This window comes from Motacilla alba, chromosome 2 (genome assembly GCF_015832195.1).
Source record: "Motacilla alba alba isolate MOTALB_02 chromosome 2, Motacilla_alba_V1.0_pri, whole genome shotgun sequence".
Taxonomy (NCBI): domain Eukaryota; kingdom Metazoa; phylum Chordata; class Aves; order Passeriformes; family Motacillidae; genus Motacilla; species Motacilla alba.
In genome coordinates, this window is record NC_052017.1 from 104,398,959 (window position 1) to 104,426,274 (window position 27,316).

At 40.7% G+C, this 27,316-nt stretch overlaps 1 protein-coding gene across 3 annotated transcripts in view; it reads right to left on the reverse strand.

Moving 5' to 3' along the window:
* ROCK1 (Rho associated coiled-coil containing protein kinase 1) overlaps window positions 1-23,302 on the reverse strand; it is an 84,363-nt gene extending 61,061 nt beyond the window's left edge. The window contains exon 1 of one of the 3 annotated variants that reach the window (XR_005256082.1): window positions 22,094-23,301. Coding sequence is in view for 2 of the 3 variants with exons in the window: in XM_038129822.1 (XP_037985750.1) it covers window positions 22,094-22,186 (93 nt within the window). In the remaining variant the exon portion in view is untranslated. Of the gene's footprint in view, window positions 1-22,093 lie in introns of all 3 variants that reach the window. The other 2 variants (XM_038129822.1, XM_038129823.1) reach the window with 2 other exon arrangements.
* Between the last annotated feature and the right edge of the window lie 4,014 nt (window positions 23,303-27,316).

Below are 27,316 nucleotides of genomic sequence, written 5' to 3' on the forward strand. Positions count from 1 at the left end.
TTTCAATAAAAAATATGTCTGTATGCATAAACCCAATGTTTTTCATATTTGTTCTTTTTTCCATGATGAATACACACACAAAACTGTCTTTCAAGTAATGTTATTTTTTTTTAAAGGTTATAAAAAACCCATGAGAATTATTTTAGATATAGACAAGTTATTTCCATTGCCAACCACTTAGATTCATCAGAATTAATAGGATTTTGTAACTAACAGGGACAAACCAGCAAGTTTTCCCCATTTTTGGGAAATTTTCACTGTTAATGCAGAACAAAACAGTTCTGCTAACAGATTGTTTCCAAAGTCCAGAACCCAATTAATTAAATTTATAAATTTAAAAAAAACCCATGTTTTGCCCATTACCTTTAAGCAATTTTTTTTTTAAAAAGTGTGAAGAGACAAGGTCTCTCAAAACCTACCTGAAGAAAAAATGGTAGCATATACAGACAATGCCACCAGTAACACCATTTTAATTCATACTGGATGTTTAAGTATATATTCAAGTCACTAATAGTGACTACTTTTAGGTCGAAAAATACTCTCCCAACAGATGCTTTCAGAGAAGTTGTGGATGTCCCATCCCTGAAAGTCTTCAAGCCAAGCTGGACAGGGCTTTGAGCAACCTGGTCTAGTGGAAAGTAGCTGTCCATAGCAAGGTGGTTGGAACTAGATGATCTTTAAGGTCCTTTCCAACCCAAAACATTCTAGAGTTCTCTGATTTAAACCAAATCTCTAAGTACTCTTTTTACCCTTTCTGACACCATAGGAGAATCATGACTAAAATCCTGAATGCTTGGGATTGCATGTGAAAAAAGAAAGGTGTAACTAAAACCAAAAATCTACACGAAAGGATGGTTCCACATTCCAATACTGTAATGACAGAATAGAACCAAAGCTGTCTGTGAAAACTTAAGGGTGGCTTTCTACAAACTGCAAGTCTGTCTCATTATAATCACTAAGGAATTTACCATATGTAATATGGCAACAATATAAGCCAGTTTATCTGGGATTTTCAGGTACAGTATTTCAAGATTAGAGGAGGAGATGAAATCTTAGAAATCCATTAGAGAATCCAACATTTTTAATTTCAAGGAAGTCCAAAGATGTTGCAATTTATCATGCTTACAAGATTGTTACGGACAGGCAACTAAGTTTTTCTTTGTTCCTTTTCAAGCTTTGAGACTAAAGTTTGAGGAAAACTAAAGCTACTGACTCCATACACCAAGAAAGAAGTTTTTTCCCAACATTTCCATTGCTCAAGCATGACACATGCATTCCTAATACACTTGCTAAAGCATGAGACACAGAGAGCAGAACTTCATAAAATAGTGGTATTCAACTTCTACAACAATGGGTATTTTCACCAAGTTCACATACTGCAATCATGGATGAAAATAAAATGAAAAATACTAAAATACTAAGAAAGAATTGTAAAAGCAACTCTTCTACCAACTTGTCCAGCTACATCAAAAGAGTAAGTCAACTCCTCCCCAGTACCATTCTTCCTTCACAGCACTCCAGAACCTGAGAAAACCAACCTCCCCCCACCCCAAACAGGATACAGTAGACTGATACATGTACTCCAAAGGCATGATTTTCTTTTGGATTTAGAACATGGGAGAAAACAAATCTTAACCCAAGAGGAAAGAGAGCCAGGGCTGTCTGGACCATTGCCACAACCATGGAATCTTGTCAAAGTCTCTCTTGCCTGTCCTTACAAGGGAGCAAGACTGAGCCTGGGCTGATTAACTTAATCTCTACAGGAGATGAGGGCAGGCAATATTTTTGTCACACCATAAAAGCCTGCCACGAGACAAATCAGAGCACACTAAAATGATATTTTCTGTTCCTCCATCCCACAGACCATTTTGAGTAGCTGTCATTTACTTTCTCATCAAGTAGAGAACAAAACTGATAAAAATGTGGTTTTTACAAACTAAACTGAAAGGGAATGAAAGGCTACGTTTTACTTTTACTTCCATCCAAATTCTATATGATTTTTACCCCAGGATTTGCTTTATGAGAACATTTTTCCAGTATCTAATTTTTAAAAGAAGTCAAAAAAGCACTGCTTTCTTGGAAATCTACATGACCTAAGAGGCTAGAGATACATTGTATGTATGTATAAAAATACTGAAAAAACAAGTAATTAAAAGGCCACGTCAAATGATGGCAGGCAGTATCTCCCACTTCCCATTCATATAAATTCTGTGTTTGTAAAACACTGAGGAAAGCAGGTTTCCAATTTCTAAATATTACAAAGTATCAACATGAGATATTCTGGAATGTAATTAAGAGTAGTTAGATCAGTTCAAGAATTTAAGAGTCACACTTTGGTCAGACATCCAGCACTTCAGTTTCCAGAAGTCTGCTAGACCACAGAGCCCATTTCTGAAGAACTGCATAAAACACGGATGGAAACAGTAATTTTGGAAACAGATGCTTGTTACCAATCATGGTCATTTAATAAATGAATATATCTAGCCTCAGATACTTCAAAATGAAATGAAGAAGGCAGTTATATCTTTTGTGATATTCAAACAAAATTCACTGGCATTGAGGCAAACTATTATTAAATTTAACTAACTCTGAACTACACATAAACAATCTGACTTAGAAAAGGAAAAACCCAACCATCTGATATTAAGAAAGGTCTAACACCAGGAAGTGTGTGCATGCATACATTCTCTACACATAGATTTACACATCCCAAACAACCAAGCATTCAGAATAATTTTTTTTAAAAAAAAGTGACCTACCACTTTCATTCAGACTCACATTTTACAAACTGTTTGACTGGCAGGAGAAATAAGAAGTACCAAATATTTCAACAAACAGAGACACAACAAACAGACAAACTCCTTTGCACTTGCAAAATTACAAGTAGTTCATGATGCAAAGCTCTGTATGCAGTCTTCAGAGAAGACAAGCAATGCAGCATTTCATCCAATACTGTCATGTAAAGCACATTTAAAATATCTCTTACTTGCCTCAGTCAAGATTACACATTGTGTAATTTGCAGCAAACAGAAAAGAACTGAATTTCCTCTTTTCTGAACTGCTGTAGATCGACTCTAAGATCATGTCACATTCACATGTTTAGAGCTCTTCTTCTTTCCTTCCAATAGAATTAAGGGACAAATATGAAAATTGGTCATTTCTTACAATTTTGTCCCTTTACCTACTGAAATATGACATGACAAATTTCCAATTTATTTAACCTTACCTCATTGAAAAACCTCTTAATCTGCTTATTCTCTGAAGATAAAATGACATTTAGTCCAGTTCAACAGATTCAGTTAAAAGACAACTTTCAAAAATAAGAACACAAGTAGAGATAATACCTCTTTTTGTACATGTTGCTGTAAAGAATTAAGAAAACAGAAAGCAGAAAAGCAGAAAAGCCATCTATGAATAGATAAGCTATTCCTTCTGAAAACCAATATAAAAATCCATGGCTGTCCAGAAGACAAGAGCAAGAAAATTCAGAAAAAAAGCTGAATGGAATAGTTCCAAATTCTCACATACTATTTCTACATAGAAGTTAATCTTAACAGCAGAAAATCATCTCAGTATCATACAGCCTGACTTGCTCTGTTTCCAAATGCTGTTCAACGTCATGAGCATGCCAAAAACATATTTTGACTTTTCACTACCAAGTTTTTAAAAATTTTTAATTACAACCAGTATGATCTTAAAAATTACCAAACCAAAATCAGGATAATACAGCTTACATTCCTTATCAATCCTTAAAATAAACATGCTATTTTCTGTAAAAAGGGAGAAGCATACCTTTGAGTGTCTTAAAAGGCCAATGTGGCTTAGGTCTTCTGTTCTGTCAAGAGTCAACTACCAACACACAGAATTATTCTGAACTAGCAGAAACATAACAGGAACCTGATGGTAAAGGGATGACTGAAAGGCATTCTGATTGAACCTCTTTTCCCTGCAACACCACAGTGACAGTGACTGAATTTGTCTGCTTGGCACCACAGATGTTGGAGCATCTCATTTCTTCAAAAGTGCATGAGGAATGCCAATGGCCTGACATAACTGCCACCGGGAAAAGACCATAAGCAACAGCTGGAATTTGATTTGCTCTTTCCACTGAGCTCTTCCAATGCCTTCTTATTTTATCTAATACACCTTCATTGGTGGATCACAGTATGGCTCATGGTAGGTGTCCTCCTGCCCCACAACCCAAAACATAAGAGGGAGGTAAATTCTAAAAGGCCTGTGGCTAAATGCTGCAGCTAGTGAATGGAGCACGAGGGCAGTAGCTGTATTAGATGCTGGCCTGCAAAACAGAGACAAGAAGCTGTTGTAGAAAGATTGTGGGCTCACTCTTGGTGGACTGGCCTGAGGATTGCTGCTACAGAACCCTCTAATACCAGTCTTATTGTACAGTGGAATTCTAAAACCAATCCCTCACACTTCTAGGTTTTATTACATAAAAATAATCTGCTGAGAAATAAAATACACTTAAAATTAGAGCATAGTTTAGACAATTCTTTTTTTCTTCATAATTCTTAGGGCTCCATCAGAAATACAGATTCAACCAACTACTTCAGTTATTTTTTGAAAGTGTACATGCAGCTTTGATTTTATCCCCAAATAAACTACATATCTTCATCTAGTAAAAGCTAACTGTTGCTTGGCTATATCTGACTGTATATGGTAACAACCTTTCATATCCAAATTTCCTGTATTACTTCCATATTCACAAAGAACAATCATATCCTATTTACTGAAAACTTCATTCCATGCTAATTCTTAATTAGAAGACATATACTAATCTCACCTGAAACATCGTAAGACAAAACTGAAGCAATTTCTCACCTGAAACCATCATAAGACAAAACTCCTACTAGCTCCTGATCATTTTGCAAGTTTCTCTTAGCTTAACAGAGATATCTTTCCAATCTAAATGGATAATTTGAACTTGCTGGTTTAAATTCTCAGAATATTCTTTCCCTCCTTTCAGACACAGTTCATCTTAACTTCTAGAGTATTAAATGTCACAAAGAGATAAAAATTAACTCTCTGGGAGCTGCTTTTCCTGATGCTCTCTTTTTTAAATTCAGATACTATTGCTATTTAGAGTTATCATTTAGAGTGAAAAATATTTAATAAAATAACAGCAGTTTATATTCTTGTCCACTTAGAAACTAAATATGTTATGCATGCATTCTCTGGTTGAGTTTCTTCAGTGTCTTCAGGCCACTACCTTTAAAGGTTTTTCTTTTTAAGTCTCTTTCACTCTCATGAGACCAGATCTGCTGTTAAAAGAGAAATTAACATCACAGTGCTCAGCACAGATATCATATCCTGTACAGTGTCACCTCAGAAAATGAGACGATAGCTGAGGAAATAATTTGTACATATAGCACATTACATTCTGCTTAACTAGCACTGCTGCAAACATGTTCTTGCACTGATTTAAGAGCTTCACTGAGGCTCTGAAACAAAGCTAGGAAAAGGCAAAGGGAAAACCAATCACTGAAACACTGCAGAGATGTTTTCTCCAAACATGGAGGATCACAGAACCACAGAACAGTCTAGATTTGGTGGTACCTCAAAAGTTCACCTTGTCCAACTGTTCAAGCAAAAGGGAGCCTTGATGAGATTGCACAGCACCCTGCTGAGTCTTGAAAAACCACCACTAATGGGGACTCGACCTCATCCCTGAGGACATTGCTCCAATGACTGACTACTGTCACAGTAAAAAATTTATTTTGTACATAAACCTCTCCCAGTGCAACACGTACAATGTTGGCCCTTGTTTTCTCCTCCTAAAAAGACAGCTTTCATCTTCTTTGTAGCTGTCCTTTTAGCACTGGAACACCGTGATGAGGTGGCCCAAGCTTTCTCCAGGGAAGCACCTTCACTTTTCCCTCAAAAACCAAGTTGTCCAGCCCTTTGATCACCTTTACGACCCTCCTTTAGAGCTCTCCTTGAATTGCAGGAACAAGACCTGGACACCTCCCTACAGATGTGGCCTTACCAGCACTGAGTGGAATAATCACATCTCCAACTCTGCTACTGACCCTGCTGTAGATGCAGCCCAGGATCCAATTTGCCTTTGTTGCTGCACCCGTGCTCTGCTGACTCATGCCCACCTTGTTGTCCAACGGGGCCCCCAGGTCAGCGAGGCTGCTCCCAACCTCACAGACCCCAGCCTGTACCAGGCTCTTTGGTTGTGTCATCCCAGATGTAAGACACTGCCCTTGACTTCGTTAAACCTCATACTGTTCTTGTTTGCCCGCTCTTCCAGCCTGTCCAATCTCTCTGTAAAATGTCTCTTCCTTCGAAAAGGTCTCCTCACTACTCACTTCAGTGTCATCAGCAAATTTACTGAGGGTATTTTTAATGCCACCATCCAGGTCATGCAGGAAGACCCTGGACAGCATTAGGCCCAGCATCCACCCTGGAAGACCCCACCTGTGACAGGCTGCAAACCTGAGTAAAACCTACTGACCACTACAAGTTCTGTTATATTTTTAAAATAGTATGTATTTGATGTCTCACCAAAATTAATTCAACTCTATATTAGCAAAATTTAGGTAGATTATTTCTTGTGCAATTTTGGTGTCACCATTCGCTATACAGAAATATTCTCATCACAGTTTCCTTCTAACAAAATCCAGAGTAGACAATTATAATTGCACAGTATTGAAAACAAACATTCCTATCAGTTTTTCTGAAGCTTAGAGTACTTCAACTGAATTTGCAGATTTTTTTAAAAGGAAAATTAATGGCATGATTTCAAATTTTTCATCACATATAGTGTGTATACATGTGCATAAAAGTCTGTGAAGGTAGTGAGCATAAATTTCTTTTTATCCAATTCATTCATTTACTTATGACCTTGAATGATTAATGAAGCTTTTCACAGAAAGGCTTTTCTGGAAAACTGTTCAGCATACCTTCAGATTTAAAAAGCAAGCAATAGTTGTATATGAATTCATTAAGGTACAAAACCACTACCTACCCAGTATGTAAAGCTAACAAGAAGGAGAATTATTTCAGAGAACTAATAAACTTTATTTATTACAACTCTCAAACTGCTTAGGTCAATGGAACATTTTAGTGATCTTCCCCCTTTCCTCCAGTGATTTCACCACTGGAAACTATGGCAAACAGAAAGAGTCTCCCTTTATACTACTATTATCAGTTAAGCATTGGACACCGCAGTTTAAGTGCAACTTAAAATGCATATATCTTCATTTTAACAGTTTCATATACATGCACAGCACAGTTCAAACAGCCAGTACTGACATTTTTTCCACTGAAAGCATCAAATTTTATTAAGCGCCTCTTTGCATACAATTTTCCCCCTAAAAATACAGTAATTCTTCACACGTTCAATGCAAAGAGTGATGAACATCATGAACATGCTACTAAAAAAGTTAATGTATTGTAAAAATTTACTTATTATATTGAAGCACAGCCATTTAATGTTCATGTAATAACATGCATTAGCATGCAGAGAAACTAATCTTCTTTACTAAAAAACAGTATTTTGCAGTCATAAGCGCATGTCCATGTAAATCTGCTTTCCCTACTTGTGTGTGGGAGCATCTGGAATTCAAGAAAAATACGGCTCTTAACTCAAATGGATAACCCTCTCAATGATTTTTAATGATTTTTTATTGATTTTGGGAATCTAGAGAGGTTCCAATTGACTGGAAGCTGGTAAACATTGTCCCACTTTAAGAAGGATGACCCTGGAAACCACAGGCCTGTCAATGTCACTTCAATGACTATTTTAGAAAAGCTTATTTGGGTGGGTATTGAAAAACACCTGAAGGATAATGTAGTCATCAGTCACAATCAGTATGGGCTCCTGAGGGGAAAGTCCTGCTTGACAAACTTAATTCCCTCTTCTGACACGGTAACCCACCTAGGTATCAAGGGAAGCCAGCTGATCTAATCTTTTGGGATTTCAGTAAAGCTTTCAGTACTGTCTCACAGTGTCCTACCAGATGAAATGTCCAGCACTCAGCTGGATAAACACACCACAGGACGGGCGAGCAACTGGCTCACGGGTCAGGCGCAAAGAGTTGTAGTGAATGGGGTGACATCAGGCTGCAAACCTGCCACTAGCAGGGGTCTGCAGGGCTCTATCCCTCCACAGGGCCTTGTGCTCATCAACATCTTCATAAATTACTCGGATGCAGGACTGGAAGGAATACTAATTTTTCCAGTGATACTAAATTGGGAAGACCTGTTGACTCCCTCGAAGGCAGGGAGGCCCTGCAGAGACACATCAACAAATTTGAGGGCGGGGCAACCACAAACCATAAACAAAAGAGAAGTGCTGGATTCTGCACCTGGGATGGGCAGCCCTGGATGTACATGCAGACCAGAATGAGATGCTGGAAAGGAGCGCCATGGGAAGGGACCTGGGGGTCCTGGTCGATGGCAAGTTGAATCTGAGTCGGCAGCACCCTGGCAGCCAGGACGGGCAGCTGTGTCCTGGGGGCATCAGGCACAGCATCACCAGTCTGGCAAGGGAGGGGATTGTCCTGCTCTGCTCTGCACTGGGGCAGCCTCACCTCGAGTGCTGGGGGCAGTTCTGGGTGCCACAAAATTAGAAAGATACAAAGCTATTAGAGAGTGTCCAAAGGAGGGCCACTAAGATGGTTTAAGTGGCTGAGATCACTCAGCTTGCTCAGCCTGGAGAAGAGGAGACAGGGGAGACCTCACTGCAGCCTGTAAGATCCTCATGAGAGGAAGAGCAGGGGCAGACACTGATTTCTCTCTGGTGTCAGTGACAGGACCCAAGAGAATGGCAGGAAGCTGTGCCAGGGGAAGTTTTAAGTTAGATATTAGGAAAAGGTTCTTCACTCATAGGGTGGTTCGGCACTGGAACAGGCTCCCCAGGGAACTGGCCACACCACCAACCCTGACAGAGTTCAAGAAGCATTCCAACAACACTCTATGGCACATGATGTGATCCTTGGGGTTTGTAAAATGTGCAAGGTCAGGATGATCCTTGTGGGTCCAACTCTGTATTTCTGTGATTCTACAAAAATAATTTAAAAATTTGAAAGCAATAGATTATACTTAAAAAGCAGTTCGCAACATATCAGTAAAGATGCAATGTTAAACAGACTCACACCTGCCTTTTGACTTTAAGTCTTGCTGCGGAGGTTTTTGTTCGCCATTCAAGTTTGACACATGTCCTTGTAGCTTGATGTCTGCTTTTTGAATACTTAATGCTACTACCAGTGATATTTACCTACCCCTTTAAAAGGAGTACAAAAAGTAACTTGCCTCCATGCCATCAGATCCACAAGTTGTGGGGGTTGGGGGAAGTACTTCCTTATTTTAGACGCAGAAAACAGAAATACAAAAGTCTCACAAAAAGACTGAAGAAATCAGGAAACCCTAACTTAAGGCACATTAGGCCAAACAAACAATTCCAACACCAAAATCATCTTTAATTATCATCTTACTAATTTCTCTGCCCGTTTTCCAAACCTCATTTGGAAATTGTGTAATTATCTTTCAGACAGACAAGACTTCCTTCTCCACAAAGGGCGTTTTTTTTTTGTTCTTGTACCCTACCCCTGCCACACCACAAATGTAATCTGTTGTGTTCTGCAGCTTAAAATACTGAGAAGAAAAGAAAGATGTATCATAGCATCAAGGATACTGCACTGATGCTTCTATTTGTTGATAGTTTATTTACTAAGGCAAGAGGATAACATGGCACACCAATTTTCATTTCACCTCCAATCTTTGAGAGATATTTGGCTAATACTCAAACAAGACAAAGAATTTGAATTGAATAATTGACTTTTCACAACCTCAATGTCAAAAGGATAAAATTATTTTATATAACTATCAATAAGTAATTCATGGTAGGCAAATACCCACTGCATAAGTTGAAGAATTAACTCAAGACTATAAATTGACAGGACTGGCATTACTGACAAAATCATTTTTGTTGACTGCCCCATTAGTTGCTTCTCCTTTTCATGTCAGAACATGATTATTGGTTTTATTTCTACTGCAGAAGTGAAACAGAAATTATGTGAAGGCTGAAGAACATAAAATCATGACAACAGACACCACCCTTATGGATTTAAAAATTAGGTGATTCTTATATTTTGCAGAGATGAGGACATGGTTATCTTGCCCAACTTCATCAGGTGCTTTTACTGCTAACACTGCTTCCACCTTCTTCTGGATGTAGAAAGGAAGCTTAACAAATAAACCAGTTCATTTCTGTGAGCTGCACTTCATTAAACCTGAAAGACATATGTTTATCATGATGAAATTCAAGAGAAGCAAGATCTACAGAGAATTATCTCATCTTAAGCATAAGCTTTAGCTCTAAGTTGCAAGTTACTTGTTAAAGACTGTGTATTTTTCCATTGTTATGAAAGAGGTTATGTTGATTCCAACTCCTCTGAAAAAAAAAAACTTACTTTGTAAAAACATCATATTACTTTTTAAAATAATTCTTCAAAAACTCAAGACCCTATTTCTTTTTTTTACCACTTTTGCTAACCCATCAGAAGACTTGTTCTTAAATTACATGTAAGAGCCTATAAGTGGAATTATCATTCAGAAGAAAGCTTAGGATTTCAACTTGTTTCAACAATATATCTTTGCTGAACATTGCTATTTACTCCCACAAAATACGAGTAATGCAGCACCACTGTAAGTTCAGTTTTTTGACGTTGAAACATACAAGAAAGAAAGCAAAAGATGTCCTGCATTGGCAGAGTTAGTCAACCTCGCACAAGATAGCCAGATTAGAACTAAAACCTTCAGCTGCCTATTCTAGTTGAATCTTACACTGAAAAATTAAGCTTCTACTTACAGGTTATCAGAAACTTTGAAAGAAACTTCCCAACCTGCAAAAAAATAGTTTTGATAAACTTTTTCTTTTATTCCTGACCATATCTCTGAGTTTGTCAAACTGCAATGAAATGGGGTATATAAAAAAAAAAGAGAAAATCCCTTTTTCTCTCCTGTAGAATTCACAGTCCTCAGACCCTTCTTTCCCATGAAAGAAAGAAGAACTATGTGTGAAGAACTATGACAGAAGCCACTCCTTATATGAAGGTGAAGTTAATCTGACTCCATTCTTTGCCAGGAGCTCAAAGAGGAGATGACCAAAGAAAAGAACAATGCAGCCATCCTAACTATTCCCTGACGCCAACCAAAAATCAACTGTACAGAAGGCAGAAAGTCACAGAGAAGTTGCCTAAAGTCACTGCAGTCCCAGACCCAAAGCAGCTCCTGCAGCACCAGCAACTAACACCCCAATTTTGCCTCTATATGGTATCTGCTTACATCCCAAGTCCAAACTACTAAAGATAATAGTGTTATGTATACATTGCATTCAGAAGGACAAAAGCTTTCTTATCAAAGCCGGAAGGCATTTGAGGACAGAAAAGAAACAAAAGGAAAACACTCTAAAGATTCCTCTGACCTTACACTCATCAAGAACAAGAGCAAGAGAGACTTTTAGTCCTTTCCTTACTCCAATCCAATCTGCCATGCAGAATCAATTAACAGCTCTGAGCTTGAGAGCTACGTGATACAAGACCTTCTTTGTGTTACAACTTTTTTCTTTGGACAAACAACCCAGAATTCTCCTAAATATGGTTTTCCTACCAAGAGTCTTCATAGCTTGACTCAGAACCACATTGTGACTAGCTCTGATGATTTCTCTGACCACCTGATTTTGCAAGTCAAAACTCTCCAAACACTTTAAGGTCACGCTACTTCCAAAACCCATAAACACAGAACAGTTAGTGGAGTATGAGAAAGGCTAAAAATAGCCATGGGCATTTTATTAAAAGACAGAAGACAAAAGCTCATCCAGGAAACCTGCTGATTTATTTGCTACAGAGAAAGCCTAGTTCATTAATGACATGTCCAATTATAAATTCAGTGTATCGGGAAAATATACCAAAACAATCAACCAACAAACCTACTGCTCAAACAAAAAGCAACACAAGAAAATACACAATCACATCAATAGTTCAGCTTTCACTCACAGGTCTTCACGGGCAAATTTTTTATTTGCATCACCATCTTTGCTACACAAATGTTGGCAACAACAGCCCCTCTTTCAAAAGCCATGGTAATTGTTGCCAGAACTAGCAGAACAAAAACTTCAATTCCTGGTGAGTCTACCACTTGGCTGGCACCACTTTCGGCCTTGAATTTCCACAAAAGAGGATATATAGCATATAACAGCAGGTTTGAATGATCCCAAGACCACCAAAAATTTTCATTGTTATGCTGGCAATTGTTTGTTTAATTGCCAATAACTTAGTAGTAATTTAAGTTGAAGGAGGAGGACAGCTACCCACAGAAGATGTATTAGAGCAACAAACAAACCATCAGTGAAGTGGCTGAACCACCTTCCCTCTTTGAAAGGGGAGAATAAATTCTCTCAGCTCAATACCGACAGGATTCTTCACATGCCTACAATCAAACCTACTTTCTAAGAAGAGATTAGTATAAAAACACATTTGTATAATCAGATTTCATAACAAAGAAGAGAATGCTATGATTCCACCTCTAACACTGACAGCAGTGCAGAGTATCAACACAGAGTTGTAAGGCACGAGTATTATCTCTATTTTCAACCAGAGCTTCATGTCCTGCCTGGTATTATTGGCACAACCCAGCATCTGCAAAAAGCACAAGCCAAGTATACCCAGCGCACACTCACTCCTCCAGTCCCACCCTCACCTCACCCCTCCCTGAAGAATCTTCCCCATCCATTCCTACTTGGTTAGCTCCTGGCTGGAGAGATTTCCTCCCCTCTTAACTACTTGACAGAGTCACTAGGATACTTGTAGCCAAATGAGCTCCCACATCTCATACCCTAGGAAGATGGTGCTTGTTGTACTGACACCATACACTTCAGATTCTCTGAAGTCAGTTTGAAGCTGAAGTCTCTCCTCTGAAGACTCTGCCTGAAAACTCCACAGGCAGTGTCTCCTCCAGTCATATCAGTATCAAAAAGTCTTTCACACTTCCAGAACAATAAGGAAGTCCTACCCAGTGTCCCTCATTGCGTGTCAAGAGGAAAATTATCTGTGTACACAGATACAGAAAACACAAAGCTACATAATCATGAAAAACTGAAGTGGCACTAGTGGAGTGCAAACTGGATATCACAACAAGGCAATCACTCTCTTTTTAGCTCCAATAGAAAAATCCTACATCTGTTTCAACCATACTCACAAATTAAATATGAGCTTATGAATTCATAGCAACTGACCCCTCAGATACAAATCTTTATGCTTAAAATATCCAAATCTACAAATGCCTCCATGCAGAAAGTTCTTCTGGTCTTCTGTGGCAGATACCTTTCAAAAATTATTTGGGCTAGTGTCAGAACCCAGGATTCTCCTCTGGGTGCCCTGGATGGCCAGAGCCGCTGGCAGGGGGCTCTGAGACCATGGCATGCAGCCAAAGACACACGTGGGGTTTGGATCTTAGCCCGTGAAGCAAATTACCAACTCTGTATGAAGAATTACAAGCCACACACACAAAAGTTTAGATATTGTAGTAGAAGTAGTCACGAAGTAAAGGGTAGGATTTCTGAGTGCTGTACAGGGGGGTTTTAAGCCTTGTACGCAGGGGTCCAGGTTTTGTACATGGGGGTCAGGAGTTCTAAGATGGAGGGACTTGGGTGTGCCCTGTCCTCTTTCTTTCTCCTTCCTAACCTCCATGTCTTTGGTGATGTTGGCACTCACAGATTGGTTTAGAGTAGAAAGTCACCATTCAATATAGATAGTAGGTATTGGAGAGAAAGCATAAACATGTAGTACATAATATATGATATAAAAGATGGCACCAGCCCCCTGGGAGGGCAGTGTGCCTTTGTCTGAGCTGCTGAACGGGCCACAGCAGTTCAGGGAGAAGAATCTTGTAGATAACCAACAATAAACAACCTTGAGAACAGACAACAGAAGACTACTGAGTCTTTCTTCGAAGGCACGGGTTGGAGGAGGGACTTTTCCATCTTTCGGGGTCATCCCAATCCGGGGGTGAAACCCCGCAGGCTAGAAACAGATTTACTGAACAAGAAGGCCAGAACTCTACAAAGAAATGCCAAATGAGTACTGATGACTTTTCTATTCAGTTTTGGTGAATTTTATTTTCTGCTGTGTGAAGCTTCAACAGAGAAAGTATTCTGAGAAGTGGAAAATTATAGGTTGCCCAGAGAAGTTGTAGATGTCAAAAGCCTTCCTGAGGGAACCTGGTCTAGGCCACTCTATCAGAGCAGGGGGATGAGGGACCCCCAGAGGTTCATTCCAGCCTCAATCATTCTGTGAAATAACATCATTTGTACTCAATAACATACTATTTTCCCACAATACAAGGTAATAAAAATTAAGAAGGCAGATTTCCAAATCGCCATCCGAAGTAACTGATTTAGACAAAATAAATAAATGATCAAGCAGTAGCCAGTTGGAGAAGAATGCCCGAACCATTGTTCCTTCACACTTTCCCCCTGGAAATAACTATTATGGCTATAATACAAGTTTTACTAACCATCAGCTGAAAAATGTACCATCTCCAACCACAAAATAGGAAAAAATTTCCTAGCTGAAATTTCCAGATGTCAAGACCAGCTTCTGGCTTCCTCTTCTTCAAAAAGCACATTCCAGATGACATACTTAGTTTTGTGTAGTCAGGGGTTTTTTTGGCCATTATTTATTTGCTAAAAATTAAGCTCAGCCTCCACAGAAACAGTATTTCCATAGCAGTCAAGTCACTGACTACACAGGAAACAGCCATCTCCTATTAATGCATTTTCTATGTAGATATCTCACATCAAGTTTTCCTCTGCATATATTCATACCTTAGCATTTAATATATCTGAATATAGTGCAGCACTGAGTATTATGCTGCTTTCTACTATGTTAGAGAAAAAACATAAAGACACAATTAGTCAATATTTACATAACTATTAGAATTTGAGGATTTTTTTAAGTGAATATTATGACTCACAAAGATCTGTAAGAAAAAACAAGGACGTGTTCCACTAGTGTTTCCAGTTCAATTATAAGCTCCACAGCCCAGACACACTCAAGCTAGAAACACTCTTAGGTAGTTCCAATCTAGAGTCCAAAATAAAGCCTTAGTGTGTGCAGTGTTTCCTACAAAGGTTTCCAAGCATTGGTTCTTTGCATCATCTCAGATCACACAACTGACAAAAAAAAAGCAAACCTTCACATATTTCTGAGCTCTATGAAAGAACAGAAAAATGAATGCATGTAACAAATATAAGAGAAGCTAAAATAAAGAAATCTCCAGAATCTACTAATAAAGAGATCTTACATACTGTCCCCATGACAGTTTTTATTGTATAAATATTGACAGGGAGTGGCAACCTTTCAGCTAACGAAAGCCAATCCTTTACAAGATTTTGAGTATCAGAATAGACTTTGACCCCTGCTCCAGTCAGAAGCTGGTGCTGATCCTGTGCCGGTGCTCCCGTAGCAACATGGGCAGCCAACCCAGCCAAGCACCTCCTGCTCGTCTAGACAGCCTCCAGACAGCTGTAACTGAAGATGCACCACAGCACCTTACACCCTGCTGAAGCTCAGCACACTACAGAGGCATCTCTGCCCTGCTGACTGGAGACTTCAGCACAGGCAACCCAATCATCTCAGCACAGCAAAACAACGTGGACAAGAGAAGCTCCAAACCACTTTTCTTCTTCTCAAAGATCCTGTTTTAGCACTTGTTCAATCACTGTTCACAGAAAAGACCTATAAGATCATTGAGTCCAATCATTTCCCCAGCACTGCCAAGAACAACCACTAAACCCTGTCCCCATGTGCCACATCTACACGTCCCTTCCAGGGATGGGGACTCCATCACTGCCCTGGGAAGCCTGATCCAGTGTCACAATTTTCCTGCTGCACGTGGCTCCCCACTCCTCCTGTTTGCTGTCCATGCTGTGTGCCTTGGTATTAATTCAAGTGTTAATTTCAGCAGATTGCTAAGGAAGCTAAAAGATGGTATTATTTACATGTCCTTTAACTGAGCTATAACTGGGTGTTGCCTGCACAGTGCCTGCAGTTTTACCAGTATGGTCTCATCATCCTTCTGGCTTTATTGCTGACGGAATGACTGGACAAATTAAGGCAAAGACAGAAAAGTTTTCGACCATTTTCCATTTTTTTTTTCTCAGAGAAATAAGTTCAGTTTTTCAGTATTTCTATTTGGAACTGCAATTTCTTATCAAAACAAAGAAGTTTTGATAAATAAAATCAAGCAACATCCACCAAAAAAAGACTTTAATTACATGCTTTGGGACCTCTTAAATTCAAGATAAACATCCTGTATCAAGACAAACATCTCGGTGTTCTTTAGTAAGAGACCTTAAAAAGCTTTTTATTTTTATATAGTACTAAAGTATGACCTAGGGAATTCTGCTAACAGCAACTGAGGCTACCAACATCATCTGCTCACAAGGCTACTCAGTATTTATTAAGTTCTCAATGAGTGGCTCCTGAAGCTATCACTGTCCTCAAAGTCAAAGATTTACAGACCAACAGGTTGATTTTCAATTTGTCCAGCAAACATATTCCAGGTGTTTCCCTCTTCCTTCCCTCAAGCAACAAAAAAAAAACCACTCTGTAGTTGCCAGGGAAAAGGACATTGTTTACAAATATTTTTACTTTGTAAGAGCATTTATAGCTTAGTTGGGTGTTTTATTCCTCTTGTTGAAACGTGTCTTAACATCAACTTTCTATTATCATTCCTCATTAAAACTTTTTATAGGAAAAATAAATAATTACATTCCTACACAGCCTCTAGTTTTATAAGCAGAAGAATTGGCTAAGTTAACTATTAATTCCTCTGTAAAACCTACCATACACCATGAAATAAATGCTAACATTCTGACAGTTCCAAATCTCTACTGTTAAAATTCTAAAGACTAACATAATACTAAAAAATTCTTAAGAGATGCAATCTGAAATAAGAAACCATCAAACTACTGTATTCTCAAAGCCAACTTAAGAGTTGCATTTTACCTTTGACTAACATATCGAGATATATTTTATCATTAACTTAACATGAATCTTTATATTTCATAATATGTAGTGATGAGTAGATAACATTAACATTAAATAACATTGTAATTAATGTTAATTAACATTAACAATTAACAGTAATAATTAACATTAATTATTTTTGTATATAAAGTTCAGATATGGTAACTTGAAGACATGGAATTGTGTTTCTAGGTCAGCCAGAAGTCTTATTTTGAATCTAAGTAACAAATCACAGAATGGTTTGGGTTAGAAGGGACCTTTAAGGATCATCCAGTACCAAACCCCTGCCATGGGCAAGAACACCTTCCCCTAGATCAGGCTGCTCAAAGCCCCACCCAATCCAGCCTTGAACACTTCCACGGATGGTTATCCACAACTTCTCTAGGCAAGTTATTCCAGCACCTCACCACCCTCCCAGTAAAAAAACTTCTTCCTCACGTCCAATCTAAATCTGCACTCGTTTAAACTTAAAGCCCTTGCCCTGACCCTAACAGCCCCTGTCAAAAAGGTCTTTTTCTGACAAATGAGCCAGAAATTCAGATAAAACCCCCAAATCCTTCTCCACAGGGCTGCTCTCAAACCATTCAACACTCAGTCTGTAGTGATGCTGGTGATTGCCCCAATACAATTGCAGACCTCCCACTTGAATCTAAAGAATGGTAGAAACACGTCCAAGGAGATTTTGTCAGCCACAACACCTTCCCTTACTTTGGACCCTCTTCAGACAACTTAAAGAATCCTGAGGCTAACAATCTGCAACTCTTCATGAAGTTCTGCTTCTTGAATATTATATATATTATATATATTTATAGATATATATATACACACACACACACACATACAAGAAGTTTCATTAGCAATCAAGGAAGCTTCTCAGATACCAAATTTTTCTAGCATTTAATCACTCAGACTTTAAGAGCAGAGTTATTGTAGTTTCAGTCAACATGATTTCAACAGCTACTTGGATAGCTACCTCTAAAGTAAAGGTACTTTCAGTTATTTACTTTCTATTTATTGCTTTTTAAAATTTTATTATCCAGATCCCTAATCACAAAGTCTCCAGAAGTGCTTTCTAACACGTTTAACAGAACAGAAATATGTCTAGTAACAGATATATATATATATAACTCCAAATATCAAAGATGAGGAGATCATCTTGCCTTTTCCTATGCAAGAGAGATGAACATGAATTAATCTAGCTGCTGAAACAGGCCTAGGAAGAACAGGCGAATCAAGCTCTGTAGCTATGCATTTCTGGTGCAACAAAAACGGAAACCCCTTCAGAGCAGATAAAACAAGTTTGTGATATGCTTTGATTTGCAATGTTTACTGCTGTCAGTTATTTTGAAGACAAACTACTCAACAAATGAAATATTTGACAACTTTGAAGATTAAGACCACCAAAAGTGTGAAGTTTCTAAAATCAACTATGGAAGTAACTGACTAAATATCTGAATAATTATATTATATTGTTATACATATATGAAGAGAATATATATATAATAACTCAAGTGCCCATATAAACCATGAAAACACTCTGCGTGAGCACTTACCTGAACAGAGAGAGAATCAAAATACATTTTCACAGTAAGTTACTAGTTATTTTAGAATCAAAAACATATGCAATTCCAGGTCAAAATGTCCCACATCTACACACTTATTACGCCCCTTAACTCCCACTCTCCAAAAACTGGAAGCCCATAAACCCCAAGAATTTACTAAAACACGGGTTCATTCCAAAAACTGTTGTAGAAGGATGCTCACTGAGTACAGCTTTTCAGTGTTGAAGCTCACTTAGCTCAAGTTGATAGTAAGCCACTTACACTGCCTTTGGGCCTACTCAGCACCCCTATGGAAATTACCAGGATCTGACCACCGCACAGCCCACAGCGTGACCACCTCTCTAACACAGCCTTCAGTTTTATTAGATCTTTTGGGGACTGTAGAACTCCTAGTACCAAATATTTTGAGAAAATGCACTACATGATGCCGTGACACATTGTCTACACTTAAATCAGGCTTGAGCCTCCTTAGGACTCATAAAAAAAAAAAGACAGCTTATCTACAATTCTCCTGCGTAGTACTAAATCAAGTGCATGGAAGCCCAAAAGAAGCATATTTTGTTACAGACACTTGTAACTTAAACTCATTTTCTTACTCTGTTTTTTATTACCGTTGCATAAGAGAAAACAGGAAAAATAAACACATCTCTCTCCTGCACTTCAGCTTTATGAATTTCCTTCCTGCAGCATGTAAATTGAAGTTACAAGGCCCTCAGTGTGCCTTTTCCGCCTGCTCTGCCCTGTTGTCAGCACTCCTCTCCCACACCTTCCTGAAACGGTAACACATCCTCCTTTGTATCAGGCCCCACCCCCATCTTCTTTTCTTAGAGTTCTCATACTACTTCACATATAAATTTAGAATCGTTTTAGCATACAGAACATAGCTTATGACAGTCACAAAACCCAAAATGGCTACAAAACTCATTTAAACGTTAGTCCATGTCTTGCCTGTTAGTCTACAAAGGGTACAAACTGATGGGGAAGAAAAATAGGAGCAGAAGAAAAATGAAGCCAGGTTAGTGAATAAAACCATCCTAAGAGAAGCCAAGAACATAACCCTGAACCTAAATGAACCCCAGCATTTTAAACCTACACGTACAGAATATCAGATGCTGAAGTGTCTGTGTATCTGCTATTCCTGTATTTCCACTCAGATATACACAGTTAGTTACCACCTTTGCTTAGGAAAAGACAAAGCAGTTATAAGGAACATCAATGCACAGCCTTAATCAAAGGTAAAAAATATTTTAAATTTTTAAAGTTTTACTTGAAAGAACTTTCGTATGTAGTTAGATCAGAAAAATATGATTTAACTTTCTTGTTAAATGTACCACGTCTAAAATCTGTCAAATTTCCCTCTTTAACTGAGACTTGCAGGGAGTAGAATGGGGAGTTCATTTCAGAAGGTATTCAAATGCAGATCAATTACACCTACACCTAAGCATTTCTTCCTAAAAAACATATCCATACAGATTTTAAAGGATTTCATATATAAACAGTACTTTGGGCCAAGAATGATGCTTGTAGTGTGAATCATCGCATTAAGAACCGGTGTAAAATATTTAAGCCATTTAGAAAATGCTAGGATACTTAAATTCTTCTATAGAAAAGACCCCAAGAACAAGTGAAGCAAAGTACATGTCCAGCCAGCAATTAAGACTGATATATTGACCAAACACATACAAAGTTAGCTTACCAAGTGATTTCCTCAGAAGCAGCATTTTCTTTTTTAATTGGCAATAGTTTAAAAGAAATTTCCTAAAAAATTGTCACTTCAAAAGACCTTAAAATCTGTAATGCAAACACATGTCCTAAAACTTTCAACAAGCATGACAGGAAGCATCCCAACAAGTTCATTCCCAAACTGACTACAGCTTAGCTCCTAATCACAATTAAGATAACTGAAATGGGGCAAATCCTTAAACTGATTATAAGATTAAGGAATACGGTTAAAGATACTACCAACTGCATGTCTGATACCTGCCAATTCCTTCCTACCACTGCAGGAAGGTTCCCATAGAACAGCCAGCACTTCAGCACATACTAGCAAAACTGAGCCATGGTTAATGTAAACTCTGAACTCTTAGCTGACTTTATACTCTTGACACCTACCAACAGAACCTGGCTGTAAAAATGTCTGATTAGTCTCGAGGTACCAAAATTGAAACACTATATCCTAAGAACCAGAGGTCTCCTCATTAGCTGTGGCTCTAAGATGACAGATAGGTAAAGCAGATCAAGAGAAGCAAGTAAACTAGAAGATGCAGTGCTATTTTCCTTTGTGACAGCAGCATCCACAAGGCTCTGCTTTTATCTAGGGATGTAGGTTTGATTTGTCAACACTCCAGAAGCTCACAAACCTGTAATAAGTTAAAGAGAGTAAACAACATTGTGAACTTGCACAGATTCTTGCATTATTCTTTTAATCTATTCACTGCCTTACGCTCAAACGAGCTTTCTGCCAAGAACCATGCAGCAGAAAATGAAGAATGACTATTAAGAGCTATCTCCACCCCCACACCTCCCTTCCCTTCCAACCCCAAATGTCAGAGTTCATACGAGGAACAAATTCAATTTATTTGTTCCTCTCTCTGACAACAGAAAGCCAGGGAAAAAAAATACACTAAAGAACTAAAGAACTTCCATCGCGTGATCCAAAGAAAATAAGCCCTCTACTTCAGTGTGAAAGCACAAATTACACTTTGGTACTATTTAAGGATATCTCCAGGCATATCGAAGGACCCAGATGCATCTCAAACAAATTGTTTGTATTTGGCATGCAGTTTACTGCGGTACTAAGTGAACTAAATGAGGACTAAAAGATCATCCAATTCTGTCAATAAGCCACAAAATGACGCTGGTTGGTTTTATATCAGGAAGTGTTATGGCTTGCTTTCCTATGATGCAGTCTTAACACTGACAGCACTGATGAGATCCAGCTATTATGTACGATCAATTAGAGAAACGACAAGCGAGCAGGCCTAGTACAACCACCAGTTTAAAATGTATTTAAACACCTGCCCCCACCTGTAAGGGCTTATTAATCGTGTTGTATGCGACTGTCAGCGCTGCAGCGCTTAACCACAGCGTAAGAGGACCTCAGTCTTCAGGACCTGGCAAGAGAACTGGTATCAAAGCTATCTGACGTCCTGTGCTCACGCAGAGGAGCAGCACTCACGAATCCCGCCTTTGTGGAAAGGCTCCACCGCCCGTGACAGCCGGCGAGGCACGGAGCAGCGCTCGGAGCCGGAGATGACAAGTGTGAGGCAGGGCTGGGCAGGCGCCTCCTCGGCAGGAGCCGCTCTCCCGGCACACGGGCACATTCACGCACCCTCAGCCCAACAATGCTGGGTAAACAAAACAGCAGCACGGAGCCGAGCAGGGCGGTGACTCAGCCAGGAGTGCGAGATTCGGTCCCACAGGGTAAGGAATTCGGGGAGACGTGACCGGGGCCCATCGGCGCTCCGTACTCACCAGCAAACAGTCCACGTTCACTTCGGATTTGGGGTCCTTCAAAGTCACGTCGATCTTCTCAAACCGAGACTCAAAACTTTCTCCCGTCGACATGTTTCCGGAGTTAAAAAGTTTCCCTTATTCCAGAGCAAAGTTAAGGTTTAAAAAAATAATAACGATAAAGTAAAAACAAAAAACAAAAAACAAAAAAAAACCAAAAAAAAAAAAAAAAAAAACAGGAACAGGCGAGCACAAAAGAGAAACTACAGCCTGTACCAGGCTGAGGAAGCGCCTCCTGCGAGATCCCTTCAATCACAAAAGTCTGTGGGGCAAGTCCCCGTCAAGGGGGCAGAGAATCCAAGAGGAGCCCGCAGCAGGCGGGGGACGAGGCTGCTTTCTCCCCCCGCTCCTCCAGGCACGCACGCAGCTTCCCGGGATGCTCACAGCTCCGCAGCAGCAGGTTTCCTCTCCCTCCCTCCTCTGCTCGGGCCCCACCGTCTCAGCATTCCCATTTTCCCAGCCGGGGAAGCCGTCCTGGGCTCCAGCGTAGCGGTCCCTCCTCCTCGCCCTGCTGCTGCTGCAGCGCCGGCGGGTCGGTGCCAGGTTCCGGAGCGCGGCTTTCTTTCCGGTGAACCAGAAGAAACAACAGAATAGGGGAAACAAAAAAAAAACAAAAAAAAAAAACAAAAAAAAAAAAAAAAAAGGAAAGAAGAAGAAGAAAAAAAAAAGAGACAAAAGTCTGCAGCCACACCAACAAGGCAAAAAAATGGATGGAAAAATAAAACTTGGGAGAATCCTCTCGACGGCGTGTCTCAGCGCCGTGGGGTCGGTCCGTCCGTGGGCACGGGGCGAGGAAGCGAGGAAGGTACCGGGTGAGTGCCCCGAGGGCGGCGGACAAGTAACCTCACCGGCGGAACGGCCGCAGCAGCATCTTTCTTCCTCTCTCCTCCTCCTCGCTGCCTCCCGCCGCTGCCAACGCCGGTTCAGCCCCTCCCTCTCCGCTTCTCCGCCTCACGGACGGGACGGCAGGCCGGGCCGCCTCAGGACCGACCCGAGGATGCGGCGTGAGAGGGGAGGAGGGAAGGAGGCGGCTTAAGGGGAGGGGAGAGCGTGAGGTCCGGCGGCTGTAAGGCAACCTGCGAGAGCCACCAACATGTCCGCCTTCCTGTTTGAACAGTCGGGACGGGGGACGGGGCGCGGGGCGCATGCGCGGGAGGAACGGCTCCGGTGCGGGCGGGGACGGGACAGGACGGCGGCAGGAGGTGCGCGCGCGGAGAAGGCGGCGGGGGCGCGCGCCTGGGAAAGAATCACAGTTACGGAATCAGTTAGGTTGGAAAAGACCTCTGAGACCATCCAAGCCAACCTGTGACCGAACACCACCGTGTCAACTAGAGCAGGGCACTGACTGCCACGTCCAGTCTTTCCTTAAACACCTCCAGGGACCGTGACTCCACCACCTCCCTGGGCAGTCTACTGCAGTGCCTAATCACCCCTTCTGTGAAGAAACTCTTCCTAATGTCCAATCTAAACCTCCCCTGGCGCAGCTTGAGGCTGTGTTCTCTGGTCCTGTTGCTTGTTGCCTGGGAGAAGAGGCCGACCCCCAGCCTCCTTTCAGTGGTTGTAGAGAGCGATAAGCTCACCCCTGAGCCTCCTTTTCTCCAGGATAAACCCCCAGCCCCCTCAGTCGTTCCTCATGGGACATGCGCTCCAGACCCTTCACCAGCCTCCTTGCCCAGGTGAAGGAAAAAGCCGGAGAGGCGGGAGCGGGCGTGAGGCACAGCGTTCGGCTGGGCCTCGGCCCCGGTGCGGGCGGGGCGGGTGGGACAGCCCGGGATCCCCCTTCCGGGAGCCGCTGGCTTTGTGTGCCCGCCCCCGCCCGGCGGTTCCGGCGGGAATTGCGCGGAGTCCGGGCCAGCGTCCCGCCGGGAAAAGCGTCCCTTCTCGCGGGCTCCCCGTGCCATGGGGGGATGTTGCCGCCGTGTTTCCGCCCCGGCTCCCCGGAGGCGCCTCAGCGCTGGTGGCTCCCGCCGCCTTGGCTCGGCGCGGGCACTGGCACGGGGGGACAAGTGGCAGCGAGGGTCACTCCTCGAGCTCTTGTGGGCTCCATCCTTGCGGATCTTCAAAAGCCAGGCCCTGGGCAGCCGGCTGTCAGTGGTCCTTAGGTGATCCCTCACTGCACATATTCCAGAACTATACGGGCACAATCCTGTGCCATGTATTCTGGGATGATCCTGCTTGAGCAAGGAGATTGGACCAGATTACCGACTGTAGTACCTTTGTAGCTTGAACCATTCTGTGATTCTGCACCTCTGTCCTGCCTGATATGGGGGACTGGAGAAGTTGGCCTCCAGTGATCCATTTCAGTGTCAGCCACTCTGCCATCCTGTGTGCCCAGGGAAGGAGAGGCCAGCTTCTGCAGTGCCAGAAGTTCAAAGCATTCTGGTTTATGTCCAGATAACAGCCATGTGCAAGGTAGCACACCAAACAGAAAGAAGAGATACTAGCATACCAGGTTACTAAACACGTAACCTGTGCAGCCTGTGTTGGTGTTTCCAAGTCAAACCTTACCCTCAGACCGCAGCAGGGACATTTTCTTCAAATAAAGAAACAATCACAGAATCCCTTAGGTTGGAAAAGACCTCTGAGAGCATCCAGGCCAACCTCGGACCGAACACCACCATGTCAATTAGAACATGCCATTAAGTGCTACATCCAGTCTTTCCTAGAACACCTTCAGGAATAGTGATTCCACCATCTCTCTGGGCAGTCCATTGCAATGTTTAACAACCCTTTCTATGAAGAAATTCCTCCTAATGTCCAACCTGACCTTCCTGTGGGTCAGCTTGAGACTCAAGCAAAGTAATGATTTCAAATATTACTGGACAGAGGCCACTGTACTGTTTCGGTTCTTTGACTTCCACTGCAGTTCCACAAATGGCAATGGCATTTTTACAAAGATCACTATAAATTGCATAGAGATTGTGAAGTCATTGATCACTGGTCACTGAACAGCAGCAAACCTGAATCATTAGCACTATAAGTTATTTTCCATGTTATGGTTAAGAAACAAATTCATAGCCAAGTGTTCGAGCATTTGAGCTATTCAGTATTGGATGTCAGTACATGCTGTCTTGCTTTATTAAGAAAAACTAAGAAATGGCATTCTACATTTTGCTTTTTCTTATCCACAGCTGTCTGCATCTTTTTTTTCTTTTTGTTTTTTTGCTGAGAAGTATGTACAGTTAAAGCAAAAATACAGGGTACAGCAACATTTCCTGCTCTCTCGTTTTGTGCTGGCTACTACCACAGCCCTTTGATTCAGAGGGTTTGGTTGCTCTTGGAAATGCAGATGTTCCATTTCAGCAACCACAGTCCAAAGAGAACATTTCCACAAGCTACAGGGTGTAGGCTTGGGATCATTCATATGTGATGCAGTAAGTAATTTCTAAAATACACAGAAAATGCTTCTTGCAGTCTTCATCTAAAGCAAGATGAAAATCATCAATAGAGATACAGAGCCTAATTTGCAGTGCTCTTGGGCACCTGATTTAGGCATTAGGGATGATGCCAGGCCTCAGCAGGGTGATTTGAGGCACCTAGCTGAAAACAATGCAAAATTCATGAGCCTGTAATAGCATATGGAAGAGGAAGCCTGAATCTGCAGCTCAGTGGTCAGGATCACCACTATGATCAACAGGTGCCACTTATGTGTTTTATCCAATGTCTGTGGGAAAACTTACAGGTACTCTTGGAAACGCAAAACACTTTGCACCTTCTCCAGATCTCCCTGCAACAAAGCTACATGGGTCTTGCCCTCTCTTGCTCTTTGCTTCTTTGCTTTCTTTTTTTTTTTTTTTTTTTTTTTACAGTGGCCCAGATTCAACACAGAAAGTGGAGAGAAGCACCATCCCATTGTTTGGCAACTTGGAGAATTCACAGAGATGGGAGCTGGGCATTGGACAGGCCCAGCCTCACATGGTTTTTTGCCAATGAAGGGTCTTGTCAATGGAGCAGTATACCTGAGAACTTCTACCTTTTGTGTTTGTGGTGTTTGTGGTGAGCAAAGCTGCTGTGTTTGTATTCATCTGCGTGCAAACTCTCTGTGTTTCAAATATGTCTGTCAGACTGGGGTTTTCTCACAACTGTGGTGGACTAAAAATGTTTGTCTGTCTGTCTCAAATAGAATAGAATTTGTGTGGGAGGTACTCATGCAGCTGTCTAGGAAACTCTGAACACTGCTTCAAAACTTTAAAAGGGATGCTTTGGCTACCAGCATCAAAAAGGATAATAGATTCTAAGTTTTAAGAGCAGGTATGGGTTAAGTGTCCAGTGTGAGAAAGTACTCATGTTGTAATGTGAGAGTGTAATGTAATAGTTTTTAATCCAGAGAACACTCATTCACATGCTGGGATCTTAAAGCCCATTTTCACATACTTCAGTCAGACTATTTGTATCTATATGATTAGGAACTTGCATATTTCTAGCATTGGCCCCTTAGAAATCATATGAATCCCCATCCTACACAACCAGCTAGTGCATTGAACTTTTGAACATTGAATTGTTTTGTTTTATCTTCCTGATAAATAAACTAAAAATGGGTAATTTCTTCCTGTTGTTTTTGTTATGTCACATTTTGGATTGAACTAGGTTTTGTTGAGTGAGATAAGAATTACTCAACATATACATGACCTGAAAACACTGAGCTGATAAAACATGCAAACCTAAAAGATCATTGTTTCTCTCTTCAAAACCACGTCATCTCTAATTCTTGAAAGTATCTCTAAGTTGATGCCCATACAAAGTAAACTAACAAACTGATCATCCTAATAAAACCAAAACCATGGTCCCCATATCCATATTCTCTTGCCTGTTTCATATTTAAATGTTCCTGCTTCTTCTGTGATACAAATTGACACTGACTTAAGAACTGATTGTTTGGCAGAGATTGAAATTTCTTATTAAATACAGAATATCAATAAACTGTCAAATGACTACATTGGCTTCCTCTAAACCATAATAAAATACTTATAAAAAGTACAAGTAATACTGTTTATTTTGCAAATAACATTCTTGTACATGACCGTAATAAATCTGTGCATGTAAGAGGTTTCAGTAGTGCTCATTTCAGGAACATTTAGCAAACAGCAAGAACACAAGAACAGTGGAATACTCATAGGCTCAGCCCTCTCTGAGCAGGTACTGTTACTCCCATCCTGTTGTGAAAAAGCTAAGAAGAATTAAGCA